Consider the following 17,479-nt stretch of genomic DNA (forward strand, 5'->3'; position numbering starts at 1 on the left):
TGGTTACTGTCAAGTGAAAATAAAACAAATAAATAAACAAAATTATCAAGAAAGATCACGAGAGATATGAGATGGGTCCGTGGATGAAAAACACATGATGATATGAAGCATCATGCTATAACATCGGATCCATTTTATGTCTGGATCATGATGTTCTCTCCTTCAGTTTAAGCCTTTGGTTGGATTAGTTTCAAGATATACATGATGATGTTTTTCAGAATTGTCTTTTTCAAGAATAATATACCTTCTTTTGCTAAAGGAAAGAAATGTCAGATTTTGATAAATTAAGAACATGTTATAACTTTTTTCTACCATCTCTTAATAAAATAAATAAAAAAAATTATTGAAAGACTTAGACGTACAAAATATCTTATATTAACTTTTAGTTATCTTTTAGGTATCTGCATGTGTATGCACATGTGTAAAACAATTAAAATTATATCTCGTTTTCATATATATGCCCTAAAAAACTAAAACACTTCCTTGTTATAACTACCAACATTTACATATGCAAAAAGTTAATGTATCTATTCATCAACAATATCAAGAAGTTAATGAAACATAGTAAATATGACAATATCTTAGGTTTAACTTTACAATCACTTTAATAAGAATAACTTTTTAAATTACTTGTTAAAAAAAAAACTTCCAATAAGTTAGTCAATTTTTTTTACAAAGTTTTAATATACAAGATATTAGATAATCGCTACTTATTAATATTATTAATAATATGTTCATCTGAAACATTTAATATATGAATTTAATCCCTCAACTTTCTCTCAGAGAATTTAATTTTTAAATTACAGAAATAAGTTTTTAAAATCTTATTTTATCCAGACCTTTAAAATCTTTATTTTCTAAGCAAATATTATGATTTTAGGACAGATTTAGGGCAAGAAATGATTTTAGCAGTTTAAAATTTATAGATTTAGTTTAAAAAAAAAGTATTTAAAAAACTTGTGAGGGTGAAATCAAATGTTTTGGTCAACAATTTTGAATCGAAGTTAAAAACAATATTCACATCAACATAATCACATCACTTAAGATGCTGCTGTTTGATGTAGCCATGGGTTCAAACAGGTCTTTGACACTCTAGAATTTGGTTTTCCTTTCTTATTTCTTGAAGACTACCGAGTTAGTCAAGATCTAAGATCTAGAATTTGGTTTTTCTTTTTCGAGTTAGTCAGGATGGAGTTTTTCAGTCTTTGTTCCAAAATATATCTGTATTAGTACTACTAGTATATTGCAGAGATTCAAGGGTGTGGCAATTTATATGCTAAACACACTATTGGTTGCAAAAAAATTGATCAAAAAATTTGTGTACAGAAAGAGAAAATAAATAATTGACACAAAATTTTCATTACTTAACAACACCATAAATGCTTGGATCTCAGGAAACTGAAAAGAAGTTGCTCTGACTTCATGTTAAGGATAATATCATATTTTTGCTGTCTAACTGAGCCTCAGGGTATTAACCCCACCATGATCCATGATGACCTTACTCCATTATCATATACCTGTAATTGAATTATGAACATGCTTGCTAATATTCAGTCATCTACAACCTTCAAACGCCAAGCATAAAGAATAGAATACAAGATCCAATAAAAGTGAAATAAGTTAGTTTGATTCAAGCTTCTGGCTTCTGGTCGGATTCTGGTATGACAGTATCTTGCAAATCAATCTGACCTGCATAACCACAACACATCATTACATCTGCTATGAGAGATGAGCCTTGTACACCAGATTATAGCTACCAGTCAATTTTGGTCATACTAGAAGAAACAAAGCTACACAAATACTGCAGGTCCTTATTTGTCAAAGAATACTTATTCTCCATCCACTGAACCCAAAGAATACGTGCATATAGCTATTAAGAATAGCTATTCATACCTAACAAGGTAAACAATACATTGCATATGTCAATTAAGAATAGTTATTCTTACCTAACAAAGTAATCAATGAAGGAGCTTTTGATGATCCATTTTCTCTGATATCTACATCTGCAGAATATTACGTAAAATCTAAGGATTAATGTTTGAATACTTAACAAAAGACAGATTTTAGTCAGAAAGTATCTGTCATGTTCTTGGTCATCCCAAGGTGCTTTTTTTTTAGTATCTTCTTCGGGCATGCCTACAAATGGAGGATCATTATTCCATTTCATCTCATGCTTTTGAATGGTGAAGTTTATCTAGATAGAAAAAGCATTTCTTTGCCTTACTGTCATAGTCAATGTACTTCCTCATATTTTATGGTAGTGTCAAATAGATTTAGGGTGTGCAATTACAAAAATTAAACTATTGAAATAATTTATTATTATAATAGACTATACTCAGTTTTTGTTTGGATAAGTTTGATGAAAAATAGCAGGAACATAATTAATTTAGTTTGATTGAATAAAAATAAATCAACTCACAAGAAAAAGGATCATGAAATTCAAAAGATGAAAAAAAATTGTTGAAAAAATAATCATAAGTTACGATTTTTCAGATTCCTAAAAAAGAAATTTTACAAATCTCACTTATGATCCTAAACATACAAAAAAAATAAATTCCCAAAACATTTGAAAACATAAAAAATATCTTCCCCAAACATATCATTGTAAAATCATCATCGAAACATGTTATCCCTAAACCATACAAACAATGTAACAACCTATGTAACACGTACACTAGACTTACACTTTGACACATGACAAATATATGACACGGGATACAAATGTATATTTTACATCATTATGAACTATATGATAGGAGGTAATCGTCATCATTGAAAGTTGAGGAAGGGCTAAGCAGGGAGGACAACGGGTAGGCGAAATGGAGGTTTGGGCCTTGGAAGGATTTGGTGTTGCTCATATTTTACAAGAGATGCTTACTTATAAATCTGATCATATTAAAACATTTAAAGAAAAATTAACAAATTTCACATTATATGAAAATATGATAGAAGATTAAATAAAAAAATTCTCAATAATAAATATATAATTTAGATATTCCTGAGATTATATATAAGATTTGTTCTTTATTTCTATAATCATAATAGAAACTTATATAATAAGTTATGAGTTTGTAGAAGATCACTGTATTTGTCCTTTTCAAAATTATGTTAGAATGGTTAGCCCACAAATTTTTTTTTAATTGAATACTTCACTGTGTAATGAGTGTCTTACATGTATTATTACGTGTTAGATACATGACCACAACATTTAAGAGGCATGTCCGAACAACTGCCAATTCCAAAACAGATGAAATCAGCCAGCTCCCTTCCTCCCCGTTTAAGTTTTGTTAGTAAATATTTTCGAGTTGCACCCAAGGATTTCAGCATGAACTATACCAGCTTTCTTACTTCATAGAAATTTAAATCCAGGTAGTCACTAAGAAGATGAATTGTCATAAGTTGCATACCTGAACTTTCAAGTGATTTAAGTATGTCTGACTTCTTAAAAGTATATCCAATGAAATTGTTGTCTTTGGATGTCAGCATCTGCAGTTTTAAATAAATAGTAAATTACTCTTCAAAGAAGCTGGAAAATTCAGAAGACAACAGATATGGTTCAAATAAAAAGTTCTCTTTATCTTTGCCAATTCACCTAGTACCTGAAAATAGATATGCGCTTAATACAATGAAAAAGTAAAAGACAAAGCAGCTGTGCTACATTTGAAAAACTGCTAAATCAGAGTTTCAAGAGAGAGAAAAAATCTAGATAATAAACTATAAAATTTCGTTAACTCAACATAGAGAGACATTACTTTGTTTGAATGAAATTTTTTAGTTTACTTAACCAGCAGAGTATATATGGTACTCATAATCAAAATAACATTAAAGCAAACATTTGCCTCCACACCCAATAAAAGTAGTGCACTAACCTATGACTATAAGTAAATATAATAGGAGACATACTAAATAATTAAAAAAAGAAATCAATCAAAGTTAACATTCAAGATATGGTGCAACGAAATGAAGTGTTTTTGTCATGTTTGCACTTTGCCTACACACTCACATCCTATGTTTGCCATGAACACGACAAGTATACTCTTACGAACAATCTAGATAAAATACAGGCTTAAGAAAACAAATTACCTTCCGCCATGGTCCAACAGTTGCTGTTACAGATGGTGGGCCATCTACCTGCCAATGATTGAAATCACTCTTTTAGGTGTGTTTTAGAGTCATTAGACTTCACAAAGTATAAAAAACAGAAGACAAAAATAGCCTGCACAGCTCCATTTTGAAAATTATTCTATCATTGACTCATTGTCAGTCAATGATAACAAAATCAGAAGGTGTGGTGGCCAAATAACACTCTTGGAAAACCACAATCAATAAAAGATTGGGGAAACAATTCTGAACAAAATAATAAATACATAACAGTATACAGCCAGGCTTTACTTTTGTTACTTTGAAAACATGCCAATTCTTACAACACCAGTTTAAAGGATCTGTTTACAACTGTCACCACCAACAATTTATATTGATATTAAATTATTTATAGATACAAAGAGACACTTGGGTCGTATGCTTGTTCCATATAAAACCCAGCCTTCTTAAAAATTGTGAATTTCATGTTGGGCATTCTGTATAGTGGACCTCTTTGTCTAGGCAAGAACCCTTGTGTAGAACATATAAACAGTAGTAGGAAGAATAGTTATTCTTTATCATGAAGATGGGCATATAAATTGAGAGAGCACATATAACTAAATCATTAAGGATTTTGTTGAATATTTCACATTGACTAGAGATATTGTCAATTATACTATATAAATCAGTGCAAATCTCATCTACAAATTTTGTAGGATTGAGTTAAACCTAAATTAACAATCTAAAATTGTATCATAGCTTATCCTAACAAAATTTATTGGACCTATTGTGTTACCCGCTATCATCGCTCACAAATATCTACTTCCATGCATGAAATATTCAATTCTCGACATGAGTGTTAACCTCATCTTACAATCTTACAAACCGGCTATGTGGGGTTGAGTTAAGCCTAAATCCACTTTCTCATAGATAATATCTTGCACATGCATAATAATGTTTCATTTACATTCATCAAATCTTTAGTAGTTAAATGATTTTGGTGCCACAAGAAATTATTGTATATGAATAAATTTTACTCATGTTCAATGCATAAACTTTTATGTAATATATACTTACTTCGGGAAACTTCTCAAAATTTTGAGTATCTAAATCCCCAGTTACTGTAGGTTTAAAAGCAGCTTCTAATTCATAAAGCAAGTCCCACTGGACACCCTTGAACCATGGATGAGCCTGAAAATTTAAGTACAGATTTGTTAAGAGAGGACTCATGCAGATTAGCAGGTAACTTTCAGGGCAGAACATTGAAACATTTTCAGAATAAATAGCTCGTTTGAGACTGGAGAATCGAATTAGAAATAAGATTTACTCCAGTATTTGAAGGAATTGTCAAAAAACACAGGCTACCAATAAGAGTTGCACCTTAATTTCTTCTATTCCTCTGGTTCCTAGTCTTGAGTCAACATCACACAGTAAGCGACAGATCAAATCCTTTGCTTCAACTGATATCTTGGGCTCTTCTGGGAATTTCAGGCATGTTTTCCAGTTAACAATCTGGCACAGAAACACTGGGTTATATGAAAAAAAAATAGATATCAAGAAAATAAGAGAATCAATCAATCATAATACCTTACGGCAGGCCATCCTTGGATCGTCAGAACAAAATGGAGGATACCCAATAAGCATCTCATACATGATCGCCCCAAGAGACCACCAATCGCATTCTATTCCATAGCCCTTCTTGAGCAAAACTTCAGGTGCCATATAATCAAGAGTTCCAACAGTTGAGTATGCCTGACAAGGGTATAAGTTGGTAAGAATCAACAGATTTCGTATATCAAACAAAACTACCACTTAATATTACACCTCGGAAGCTAGTAACATAATAAATTTTAAATATCATTTAGAGCATTTTTTTTAATTAGTTGCTGCCTTTTTTAGTCTATCCCAGAAATATTTTGATTATAAACTGATTTGAACACAATAAACTAATCAAACACACATTTAGTCATTTTACTCAATATACTTTTGCTATTTGTCTATTATGCCAATAATAGTTAATACCCGCCAAGAAGCATGAAATGGGGTAGAGGTGTACCAATGCACGCCGGTTACGTTTCCACTGCTGTAATTTCTCCTTTGGCATCAACCAAGGAGAGACGGAATATGCTTCAGTTTCACTAGTTGATTCTTGACCGGTAAGATCTTCATTTTCCAATAAAATTGTTGAATACTTATCATCAAGAGGCTTACATAAGCCAAAGTCTGAAAGCTTCAAATGACCATTTTTGTCCAGTATCAGGTTATCTGGTTTAATATCCCTACACAAGCAGAATATCTTGGATTGAGTATAACTACACTTATTTATTTCACTGGAGAAAATTTATTTACTCAGCACAAAAATCGAAATATTTCTCCAGAATCATTATCAATTTTTATACCTCAAGATTTTCTTAACATTAATGATAAACCAACTCACTGTACCATATTTTTATATTCATCATTCACAATAGCATAAAAGTGGACTAAAAATAAATTTAGTCTTCTACAATCTGAAAAGATAAATATAAATTGCATTACATAATCTGCATTCCTCGCAAAGAGCAGTAAGCTGCATGCAACTAAGAATACTGTTTTTAGATGATTTCAGAGAAGACAGTGTGTTATATCTTTGTTAGACCAAGCCATGAGCCATGTTGAACCATACAAGTGTTCTTTGCCCCACTGCTTGCAGCCTCTTGTGCAAAAAGAAGCTACAAGATCGACTGCCAACAACACCAACAAAAACCTTATGCCACTAGATGAGGATACTATCGGCTGCCAATAGAAAAAAAAAAAAAACTGAAACAGTGTGATAATAGCCACATACCTATGTACATAGTTGTGTTGATGTATTGAGTTAATAGCAAGAATGCTTTCGGCAATGTAGAAGCGAGCAACTTCTTCAGAAAGAATATCTTCTCTCATTAACAATGTCATAATGTCACCACCAGGTAAATATTCCATGATGAGATAAAGGAAATCCGAATCTTGGAATGAATAATGGAGTTTTACTATGCATCTGCTATCAACCTCTGCCAGCAAGTTTCTCTCAGATCGAACATGTTCAACCTAAATTACATTGATATCAAAAGAAATTGAGTCCAAAGGTCAGAATAACTCCTAAAGATTTTTGTCTACTTGTATTTGAAATTTTTAACCTGTAACATAATTGAGCCCTTAGCTCATACCAAAAAATGGATGTTTTTATTCCATTTTCTTTTCAATGATGACAAATGGCATCAGCTGCTAGACAGAAAGTTGAAATAACCTACCGACTAAATAGTTTAACCATTCCAAAAATTACATAAAATAAAAGCATTCATGTTTTAGTAGCTAAATTACAATTACGTGCTGACATGATGCAAGCTAGAGACTTAATGCTGAGTGTCAAATTCTAATTTTACCATATATATGACAAGAGTCAAACCATCATACAAAAAATCAGTTTAAGTGGGAAAGAATTAATGTAATCAATTAAATGGATGAAAATGCCAATGAATTGTGAATATCACAAGGCTTTCTAAATTAATGTTGCGATCCCTAACATTGTCAGAAATTGCAAACAAATGTTGCCATGCGGCCACAGGTGCAGTCATAAAGTAAAAAAAAAAAAAACCTTGACCTTACAGTTGAAATCAAAGTGGCAGACCATTTTCTAAAACCTTGATTGCGAACTTTGCTTGTTTCATGCAATAAATTGTATGATTATCAGATCAATCAATGCATTGATGTATAATGCACTAAGTCTAGCAGCTGGTACCTGTCCGCGACTAAGCATCTCTGACTTCTTCAATTTCTTCATGGCAAAAATCTCGCCCGTACTTTTAGCACGACATAGCCTCACCTACATTTTCTCAAATGTATCAATGAACACACCATCAGAAGGAACCAAATGTTTACGCATATTAAATTTGCATACCTCACCAAAAGCACCTTTCCCAATCACCGTCAATTGTTCGAAGTCGTCAATTCCAATTTTACGTCTCTGAATCCTCATGTACTCAGTTTCTCGGCGCTCCAAGTTCCTCATCATTTCCTCCTTCTCCTCAACCGGTATCTGAGATTCTTGCACTTTCCTCTGCAGTGCCCTGCGTCTGAAACAGAAAGTAACACAAATGCATATGGTATCTAATTAGGTATCCACGTACACCATGACAAATTCCAACCATGTCATTTACCTTTATCAGTAATCATGTATACCAAATACTAGATAGATCATTAGACATACATAGTAATAATATCACATTAATCAACACCAACTTAACTTAGTTTTAACAATAATATAGTATTACTTCAATAAAGTATCATCATCAACATAAACTTACTCTACTACTCAACAAGAAATATTCAACCAAATCTATGAAAATTCAATCCAACCTTAAAAATATTAAATGCTGCGCGAGTGTGTGCGTAAACATGAGAATTCTTGTGCTACAAGCTACGATACTCTATTCCAAAACAGAGTATTAAAACAGAGAAAAACTCCGATACAACGAAGGCTAATACGTTGTCGGTGAAGATCATTAAAAAATACGAGAAATCGATCCTGACAGTGCAGGGTTATTAAATGAAGCAATAGATAAAGAAATATAGTATAGTAGTGAAAAATAGGAATGAATAGGTAGGTGAGCGAGTTAGGTGACGTAGGTAGCGTAGTAATAATAGTAGCGGAACCTGTCTTTGCGATCCTGCAATCCTTGGAGATAGTTCTTGTAATGATTCTCGATGAACTGCTTGGCGGCGGCGGCTTTCTGCCGCGTGACCGGCGAGGAGACGGAAACGTCGGGGCCGGAGTCGAAATCGGCGCGATCGTGCCTGAGGTTAATGGCGCCGAGCCTCACGGTTCCGTCGTAACCGTCCATTCGGATCGGCGATGACGAGATCTGCGACGCCGCGCTGGAACGAATCGGCGAGAACGCGATGTGACGTGCGGTGCAAGGAAGAATATGCACGCACGCGTCAACGGTTATGGTGGATGGTAGTGCCGGTGCTGTAGCTGGTGTTGTTTGTGTGAGTGCGCAATGAAATGAACTAGTACTTGCCAAAATGCATCAAAGCTGTAGCAAGCTGTCTTATAACTCTGAGTTGTCGCTTCTCCACGATTTCTTCCTTTCTTTCTTTTTTTTCTTTTTTATTTTTTATTTATTTTAGTGTAATAAAACGTTACGGAATTTGATTATTTCATCGTATATTAACTAAAAAATAAAAGTAATTATTTATTTTATATTAGTAATTTTATTTATTTTATAATAATTATTTTAAAATTTATAATCATGGAAATGGATGAATGGTATCCTACCATCTGATTTTGACTTTGAGAGAGAAAAAAATTAGAAACTATTGTCGGCGGAGATCCATATGCATATGAAATGGAATAGAATAGAAAGAACTGAAAGAAGAGATTCAGGTTCTTGGAATTTTGCGTGAATTTCACGCATCCATTGCACCACCCTTTGGAGTGGACCCTAACCAACCCCCAAACGCTTTTCTTTTTCTTCAAAATCTTCACAATAACCCTTCCCTGTTTTTGTCCCCTTCCCTGTTTATGTCACACTGCTATCTTACCAATAAATTTAATTTATTCTCATTTTAGCCTCTTTTTTTTGTCAAAATAATATATACTCTTCCTACTCAAAATAATTCGAGAAATGTAACTCGATTAGGATTGCGTATTTGTTGGAAAACGAATTTTTAGCTGATCTCCGATGAGAGAAAGAGATTCACCTGCAAAAGACTCTCAAATGTTTAAGTCAGTCAAAATACAAAAATATGATAAATTCTAACAGTAGGAGCACAAAGACACGAAGCTATCTCTCGGACTTGAGGTCGAAAGAGTAGCGTCATATGTGAGAATGAAAATGCGTCTCAAGCCCCTCAGCTAGGAGGAATCCTTTTCCCTTAGACCTCAACTGAGACTTTGTTCCGGTATGTCCAATATAGTCTTACGTAGCTCAGGAGTCGAGACTAAAGACAATTTATATACTCATTCATCCTTCACTCCAACCACCAAGACGTCTTTTAAAGACAAAAACGTGACAGAAGACCGACCTCCAAAACGGACAATAACAACGATGTTATCTCTAGAAGTTGAGGTCGGAACATATATCATAGTTAATTCTCAAAAGATTTAAAAAAAAAAAATCAAAGTTTAATAAATTGAAATATAAAAAATGTGAGTAATTCAGCCTTGTTTAATATTTTGAAGTTTATTTGTATGTCATCGCTATCTCAAATAGTTATTAGTGATCAATATTCAACCTTTTCGGGAAGAATGTTCAATATTTCAATTCAACAACTTTTGCTTATCATTCAGTCATAAAAATGGTATATGGGCCATGGGAAAACTATAACCCAATTCTAGGTTAGCCCATTTACTGGATTGGTTTTGTTGATAGAAGCTCTAATTTAGTTAAAACTGTGTTTAGTTAAATTATTATTTTTCCATAAAATACTATTTTCCTACTAACTCTAATGCAAAGTACAAGCATTAAGATTGCGTTTCCAACTGCTATGTATCATAATTAGGTATATTTATTTTATTAGCTGATTAATTTATCCAAAAATAAATACAAAAGCAAATATGCATTATTATACATCATTGGGTTGAGGCGATATGTTCCTAAAAGTTGGGCTTTTGGTGTAACATTGTGGGTGCTAATGAAGGGTTATGCATTTTGCACCCCCATAAATTTCTATATGAATTAAAATTTTAATTTTATCTCTTTAAAATTTATATTTTGGTTCTTCTTTGAAATACAATTTAATACAATTTTTGTATTTTGAAACGTACTTTTCAAAATATATTTTTATTTTATGTTTTAAATTACATATTTTGAAATATATTTTTATTTTGTATTTTGGATTGTAATTTTTTAATACAAATTTGTGCATTCTAGTAAGAGTATTTTGAAATATAAAATAAAAATACATTCTAAAAATGTATTACCTCAATAAAAAATATATTCTAGATCTAAGAATACATATCAAAATGTGTAATCTAAAATGAATTAATACATTTTAGACTATACATTCTGAAAGTTATTTTTATTTCTAGAAAAAATATATCGGATTGCATACTCTAAAAAATATTACGCTAATTATTGATTTAAACATCTAACTAAGAGTGATTTAATGTAGTACAAGAATGAGACTACACAATCTAGAATAGCTCAAAGGAATAAATAGATATTGCCAACAAAAACAACATCCAATCACATTTTAGAAATGCATCACTTAAAAACTTTATAACTAATCTTGTTTAACTTGAATAAATTTTGATATGGGAATACACCTTACTAATCACCTAATATAGAATAATTAGTTATATATCCACAAAATACATAGATTAAATAATTACAACATAAAGGTATGTCAATCTACTCCTTCTATTCGTTCTATAATAAATAGATTTCTAAAGTATAGTTGATGAGTCATGTGTGGTAGTAAATTGCAAACTCAATGCTTGGTGTAGCTAGCTCATTGTTATGAGATACATTTTCTCCACTATTTGCATCTTGAGCAGGTGCACTCCTTCTTCTGTACTTGTATACATGCTTTTGAGCTAGAAGTCTGATTATTTGCAATCCTATTTGTAACTGTGACAATAATATGTAATTCATAAATGTTTTTGCATTCCTTCTAACAAAGTGAACAATGGTTGCCAATAAACCTATGAGAGCAATGGTTCCACAAATGAAAAATAAGCCGAAGAAAGGTTGAGGACCAAGTTGTTCATTTTGTATTTTGTTGTTGGTAGATCCACAATTAGTTGTAGACAACATCTTCTCTTCTAATTTCTGCACTTCTCCACTTTCTATGGCTTTTAAGGTTGCTCGGGATATGTCAATTGCTAAACGTGAACCTTTTGGAAATGCCTTCACCAATGAAAGAGAAAGGTTATCAAAAAGTAATTCATTTGACTAGTAGATAATTTAGTGTACCACAACCTTATTAGGATTTTATACAAATTATTATTAATTCGTCTACTTAATCTTATAAAATCGACTTATAAAATTGATTTTATAAGATGAGGTTTACACTCACTTATATTATATATACTATGAAAAGTTTTTTTCTCTAATCAATTGGAATCTCCAAGAATTTCTTCATTATGGTAATTAGAAACTGTGAGGTCGTGGGCCGATCTCACTAATATGGCATAACGAGTTGGATTCCGATTCGGAAAATTAATAAAAAGATACCCTTTGAATCTTCATAAAGGATAGAGGGTGCTAAATTAGTGGAGGAAATGTGACCGAAAATTATAAAGGAATAAAGCCAGAAAAAAGACTAGATACAAACAAGAACATTGGAAAGATCCATTATAAGAAATAAAGGAGACCGATCAAGAAAGACATACAACTAAACTAAGAATCACTGTTTCTGGTTACACTTGATACTCTAGTTAAGGGTCATCTCACTTGGCTATAATAGAAACATTTCCTAAGATGTCTCTCCAAAATTTCAATCTTCTATATGGTAAAGATAAGTGATAATAATGCAGCAAGTTTTCAATCTAACATGTAGGATGGTGCATGCATAGAGGGAGATGATAAGAAGAGAAACTCACAAAGCCTAATCCACCAAGCTTCAAGGTAGGTCCTGCTTTGATGTAGCCCTTGCAATAGGTAGCTAGGAAGACATCAGCATGAGGGGCAATGGTAAAAGAAGCCACAATTTCTTTGTTCTCAAAGGCTCTTGGAAAATCATGGATGGAGTCAAAGACCATGATATTCTGTGGCCGGAACTTGAGTTCATCAACTAAGTAATGGACCAAAAAAGTGTTCTTATTGCACCCTATGATTGCATTTGTCCTCAGCAGTGTTTCTATATCAGGCACAGCTGGTTCAAGATGGGACACTGTCATCATGGATGAAAGGCTCGCTGTAAAACTTTGAGTCACTATCAGAATAGCAAATAACCAAGGTGCTAGCACTACTCTGGCCAAGCTGCTATTCACAGGTTCTCCTACATATCACAAATATTCGTAATTTAATTTAAAACCATTTACAAATAAGACCAAAGTAGGAGAACAAATAGAATAGACTTTAAATTACCCTAATAAGTTCAACAAATTTTTGCTGATATAGACTCTAAATGGCTTTGATGACTTTGATACTGATACTATATTAAGAAGGAGATTTTAGGCTTCAATCTTATAAAACCAATTTATAAGATGAGTTTGCATTCAGTTATATACTATGAAATATTTTTATGTGTGTCATAGCTTTGAGTTTTTGGGGGAAAAGTGCTAAGTATATATAATATATGTAATATAATGTGTTGTTCATTGTACCATTTGTTTCAAAATCAGCACAATATCACGATGCCGATTTGATGAATTGTAAGAGATATATAAAGGAGTTTAGAGTCTCATTAGGGTGACTTACTATGTATAAAGAATAATGTGGTGACAGAAAACCAGAGAATGGCCCCAAAACTCTGGAGCTCCGAATTTTTTTCACCTTCAATGAGCCAGATTACAAGTGCTATGAACAGATGCAGTGCTGCTGTTAACATCCACATTTCTTTTGTGAAAGCGTCCATGAACATCCATGTTTCTTTGGATCTATCTGGCTTCACTTTCACTACCATGGCTATGCCAGATTCAATATATGGATGACTGAATTCAGCAAATGCATATCTATGTTCCACCACTTGGATATCCCCCACAGCAGCATCAAGGTACTACATCAGAAACACACATTGTCCCAAGATTATCAATTCTGTTCCAACACAGTTATTTAGTGAAATGTTTGGATAAAATTATCAATAAGCACAAAAGATATCAAGAAGGTAAAATGAATAAACATCTCTCAAATTAAAATTAACTTCTAAACTCGAATTTTGAAGAAGTTAAAAGAATGGATTTATACAAATTAGCTTATACATATTAAGAAGTGTATTTTAAACCTAACTCAACTTCATAAAACCGTCTTATGAGATGAGGTTTGCATCTACTTATATAATGTAAAAGACTATGATCTCTCTAGTCAAAGATCTCCAATAGCTTAAAATTTTCTTTTTTATAAATGTTATTGAGAAGCTTTTCTGATCATGATCTTAATCAGCATGGATAATGATTTTACCTTATTGTCGACATGTTCAACTATCTGATCGTAAGAGCCATAAAATGGCACAAAAACAAAAGGCAGGTGATAAGGCAGGCGTTGCACAACTGATTCAAAGACATTGATTGAGAAACCAGTGAATTGGGTTTCATTCAGTCCCTTATCATGGCTCACATTCACAAACTGAGGACATGGATCAACAGCAGGAACCCCAATTTTCAAAGGCTTTCCCTCACTACTATTGTACACCCAACCTTTTGGCACTGTTTTCAACCCACCAGGCCAATCCACAGAACCTAATAGCATTCTAGCAGAACCAGCACTAGTTGTTGCTGTGTTCACCACCTCATGCTCAACAAGCCTCTCACTAAAACCATGCTCCATTGACCAATATGCTAACTCCTTGTAACCTTTTCCAATAACATTCACAATCTTAAACATTGGTGGTTCCAATAACATTCTTCCTTTGAACCTTATCTTCCCACTGAGACCCTCTTGATCACTACGCAAGATATTTTCTGATAAGGAAAAGCTTCCAACTTGTGAGCTCTCCAAGGCTTTAGCAATGGTCCAAACAGCATCATAAGCCCCGAGAGCAAAGACACTCGGTTGGGATCTTTCTTCTTCAGGGTATTCCAATGCAAACTTTCTCCTAAACATGAACTTGAAACGTTTGAACGTTTGACTCATTTCCATGAAGTTGGTTTTGCACCCCATGACGCCTTGCATGTTGAAAAAGACAGAAGAATCAAAGGAATCAAGGTGGTTAGCCACATCATCTGCAATGATCCACACTGACCCTTTTTCCATCATTCCCATTTGCTTTGCCTTCTCAAATAGCAGAGTGGCAAACTCCAAGGAAGATTGAATAAGCAAGAACACCCTATTGCTCTTGTTCTTGAGCCTTGTGAGCTCTTGTTCTATGCTCTCAATTGGGTTTGAAAGAATGGCCATTGAAGGAAAAGCAACATGGTGATCGATCTCAACATTGACTAGGCGTAGAGAGTAAGAGAGTGTTGTGAGTATGTCTGAATGAGAGGCAAAGAGGTTGTTGTGTTCATAAATTGCAGTAACCTTTGGCCAATGGAATTGGTGTATGATGGAAGCAATGCAGTGCATGTGAAGGGTGACATCATAGCCCATTTGGATGAAGTGTGGCAATGGGATTGAAGTTACTTCTGGAGTAGCTGTTGAGGTTAGAGATATGATGGGAACATCCTTTGAGTTTTCATCAATCCAGAGGAATAATGTTGCTGCATCGAGATTTGTTCCTACCACAACTTCCACTTGTTTGCTGTTTGCAAGATCTATGTAGTTGCATGAACAAAATGCAAAACATGAATCCTTCTTTTCTCCAGTTACTTGATAAAAAATGGAATATTTCTTACTCCTTCTATAAATTTTTTGGATCATCCTTTTTCATTTTAAATAAACTAAATATCCTGAAATGTAAAACTTATATTTCAGAAAATCAATTATAAAATTTTAAAATTGGTCCAGGAATTTGTTCAACTGAAAGTTAAAAAATAGGATTATAACATATATATATTCTTTTGAAAGAGATTTATATTTGTCGTACTTAATTTGTCTTCCTTTTTTTTTCCTAGAAAATCATGCAATATGTAGGAAATATGAAATCATTTTGTTCCATGCGATTTATCAAGTGGTTCTAATAATAACTCTTCTATTACTATTTTTAATTTAAAGGAAAATGGGTTGCTTTTTAAAGTCATGAAATTAAAAAATATAAAAAATAATAATAAAATTTTGAAATACACAACTTGCTTGATAATTTTTATTTTTTAGATTAAAGTTACAAGTCGCATATTTTTAAAGCAGATCCTAATTTTTAGATTAAAAGATATCGTTATAATAGAGACAGCTTTTTTTTTAATACTGCCTTGTTTATTAATAATATGCTCAATTATAAAATATTTGTAAGGCATACTAAATCGATCATTTGACAAGGAAATTACACTAATTTAGTATAAGAAACCTTGAAAAAAAGAAGATGAATTGTTGTCTTTTAGCTAATGAATTATTAAAAAATTTCAAAAGTATGACTGATTTAATTTTCTTACAAAAATTGTCTCTTCTCCAAGTAAATTGATTTCATGCTTACTTTGTCATAATAATTTTAATTATATGTATTTTTTTTCTAGTTTTTACACTCTGGTTGCTTTAAAAATTGAAATGAATATATTTTTTTGTGTGATTTAAATTATATAATTTTATTTTCAATAACTTAGGGTGTGTTGGAAATCTCACATCAATTATAGAACATTTCATAGTATATAAGTGGTTCAAACTTCACTTCATATTATGGATGGTTCCATAACGGTTTGATAGCGGGTGACCAACAAACACTTACTATGATAGGTTTGGAATGACTCTACTACCATAATAAAAAGTGAATTTTAAGACTAATTTAACCTCTTAAAATTGGACTTATGAAGTGAGGTTTGTACCCATTTATATACTATGAAATACTCTAATCTCTAGTCGATGTGGAATTTTCAACCCACAGTTAAAATCATTAAAATATTTTAAAATTAATTTTGAATAATTGTGAGTATTTGTTTTGAGTTGAAAGTAGATGATAGAAGTTGAGTTTGAGAAGAGTGAGAAGTGAAGTAATTGAAAATTACCCGCAGCCAACATAGTGGGAGATGATGGGTTCCGATGAATGTTATAACTGTAGTTCAAGGCAAGCTCATAGCAACTCTCTCGATTCACATCTTCAATTGCAACTTCCATTGCTATCTTCTGTTCCTTTCCCACACGAGAATTCAAATCTATGGCTGCTCCAATGTTCACAACAATCTTGGACTTCAATATTGAGCTCTCTCCTATGATGTTTCCTTTTATCTCGTGATCATTTGCATTAGCAATTGCTTCTGACCACACCATCCACAGAAACAGAAAAGGTAGTGCCCACAATAACCGAAACAGAGACATAGAATTGTTGAGACTTGAGGGGAAAAGTTTAACTGTTATTGCTTTAGCTAGCTATCTACGAACTATATATGGAGGACCAAATTAATTAATGCTATAATATGAGTAGAAAATAACAACATTTTAGAATTGGTATGGTTATAATGCAGTTGGTCCAGGTCTTGTGCTTTTGGATAATATCTGCTTAATAAAGAAACCATCTATTGCGTATGAGTGTAGTCACCCTCGTAGACTTTTACTGGAAAAAGCATATAAATATATGGATTCCAAAACTTCAGCATTTTGTTATGAAGATTTGGCTTCTGAATGACAGAAGAATTGGTCCTTAACCTTCGTTGTCCACTCTGCTTCCTCATTGTTTCTTTCTTTGGCTG

The 17,479-nt window shown here is 32.7% G+C and overlaps 2 protein-coding genes across 3 annotated transcripts; both read right to left on the minus strand.

Moving 5' to 3' along the window:
- Positions 1-1,396: 1,396 nt before the first annotated feature.
- On the minus strand, positions 1,397-9,239 carry LOC137816498 (Protein kinase family protein). 2 transcript variants are annotated; one of them, XM_068619657.2, is made up of 12 exons: positions 8,755-9,239; positions 8,000-8,174; positions 7,841-7,924; positions 6,908-7,149; positions 6,137-6,359; positions 5,668-5,832; positions 5,461-5,592; positions 5,158-5,271; positions 4,084-4,131; positions 3,408-3,486; positions 1,947-2,003; positions 1,397-1,689 (listed from the first exon to the last, which is right to left on the minus strand). In XM_068619657.2, the coding sequence occupies exons 1-12, from the start codon at positions 8,940-8,942 to the stop codon at positions 1,631-1,633; spliced, it is 1,566 nt and encodes a 521-aa protein (XP_068475758.1). In that variant the 5' UTR covers positions 8,943-9,239; the 3' UTR covers positions 1,397-1,630. The 2 variants fall into 2 exon arrangements, with proteins under 2 accessions (XP_068475758.1, XP_090154109.1); XM_090297983.1 differs by lacking the exons at positions 6,908-7,149; positions 7,841-7,924; positions 8,000-8,174; positions 8,755-9,239 and adding an exon at positions 6,619-6,740.
- Positions 9,240-11,296: 2,057 nt separating this feature from the next.
- On the minus strand, positions 11,297-17,219 carry LOC137816499 (glutamate receptor 3.2). The gene is made up of 5 exons (XM_068619659.2): positions 16,799-17,219; positions 14,169-15,457; positions 13,470-13,767; positions 12,650-13,047; positions 11,297-11,954 (listed from the first exon to the last, which is right to left on the minus strand). The coding sequence occupies exons 1-5, from the start codon at positions 17,106-17,108 to the stop codon at positions 11,511-11,513; spliced, it is 2,739 nt and encodes a 912-aa protein (XP_068475760.1). The 5' UTR covers positions 17,109-17,219; the 3' UTR covers positions 11,297-11,510.
- Positions 17,220-17,479: the final 260 nt, after the last annotated feature.

The sequence above is a fragment of the Phaseolus vulgaris genome, chromosome 1, assembly GCF_051622355.1.
Source record: "Phaseolus vulgaris cultivar YP4 chromosome 1, ASM5162235v1, whole genome shotgun sequence".
Lineage (NCBI taxonomy): Eukaryota > Viridiplantae > Streptophyta > Magnoliopsida > Fabales > Fabaceae > Phaseolus > Phaseolus vulgaris.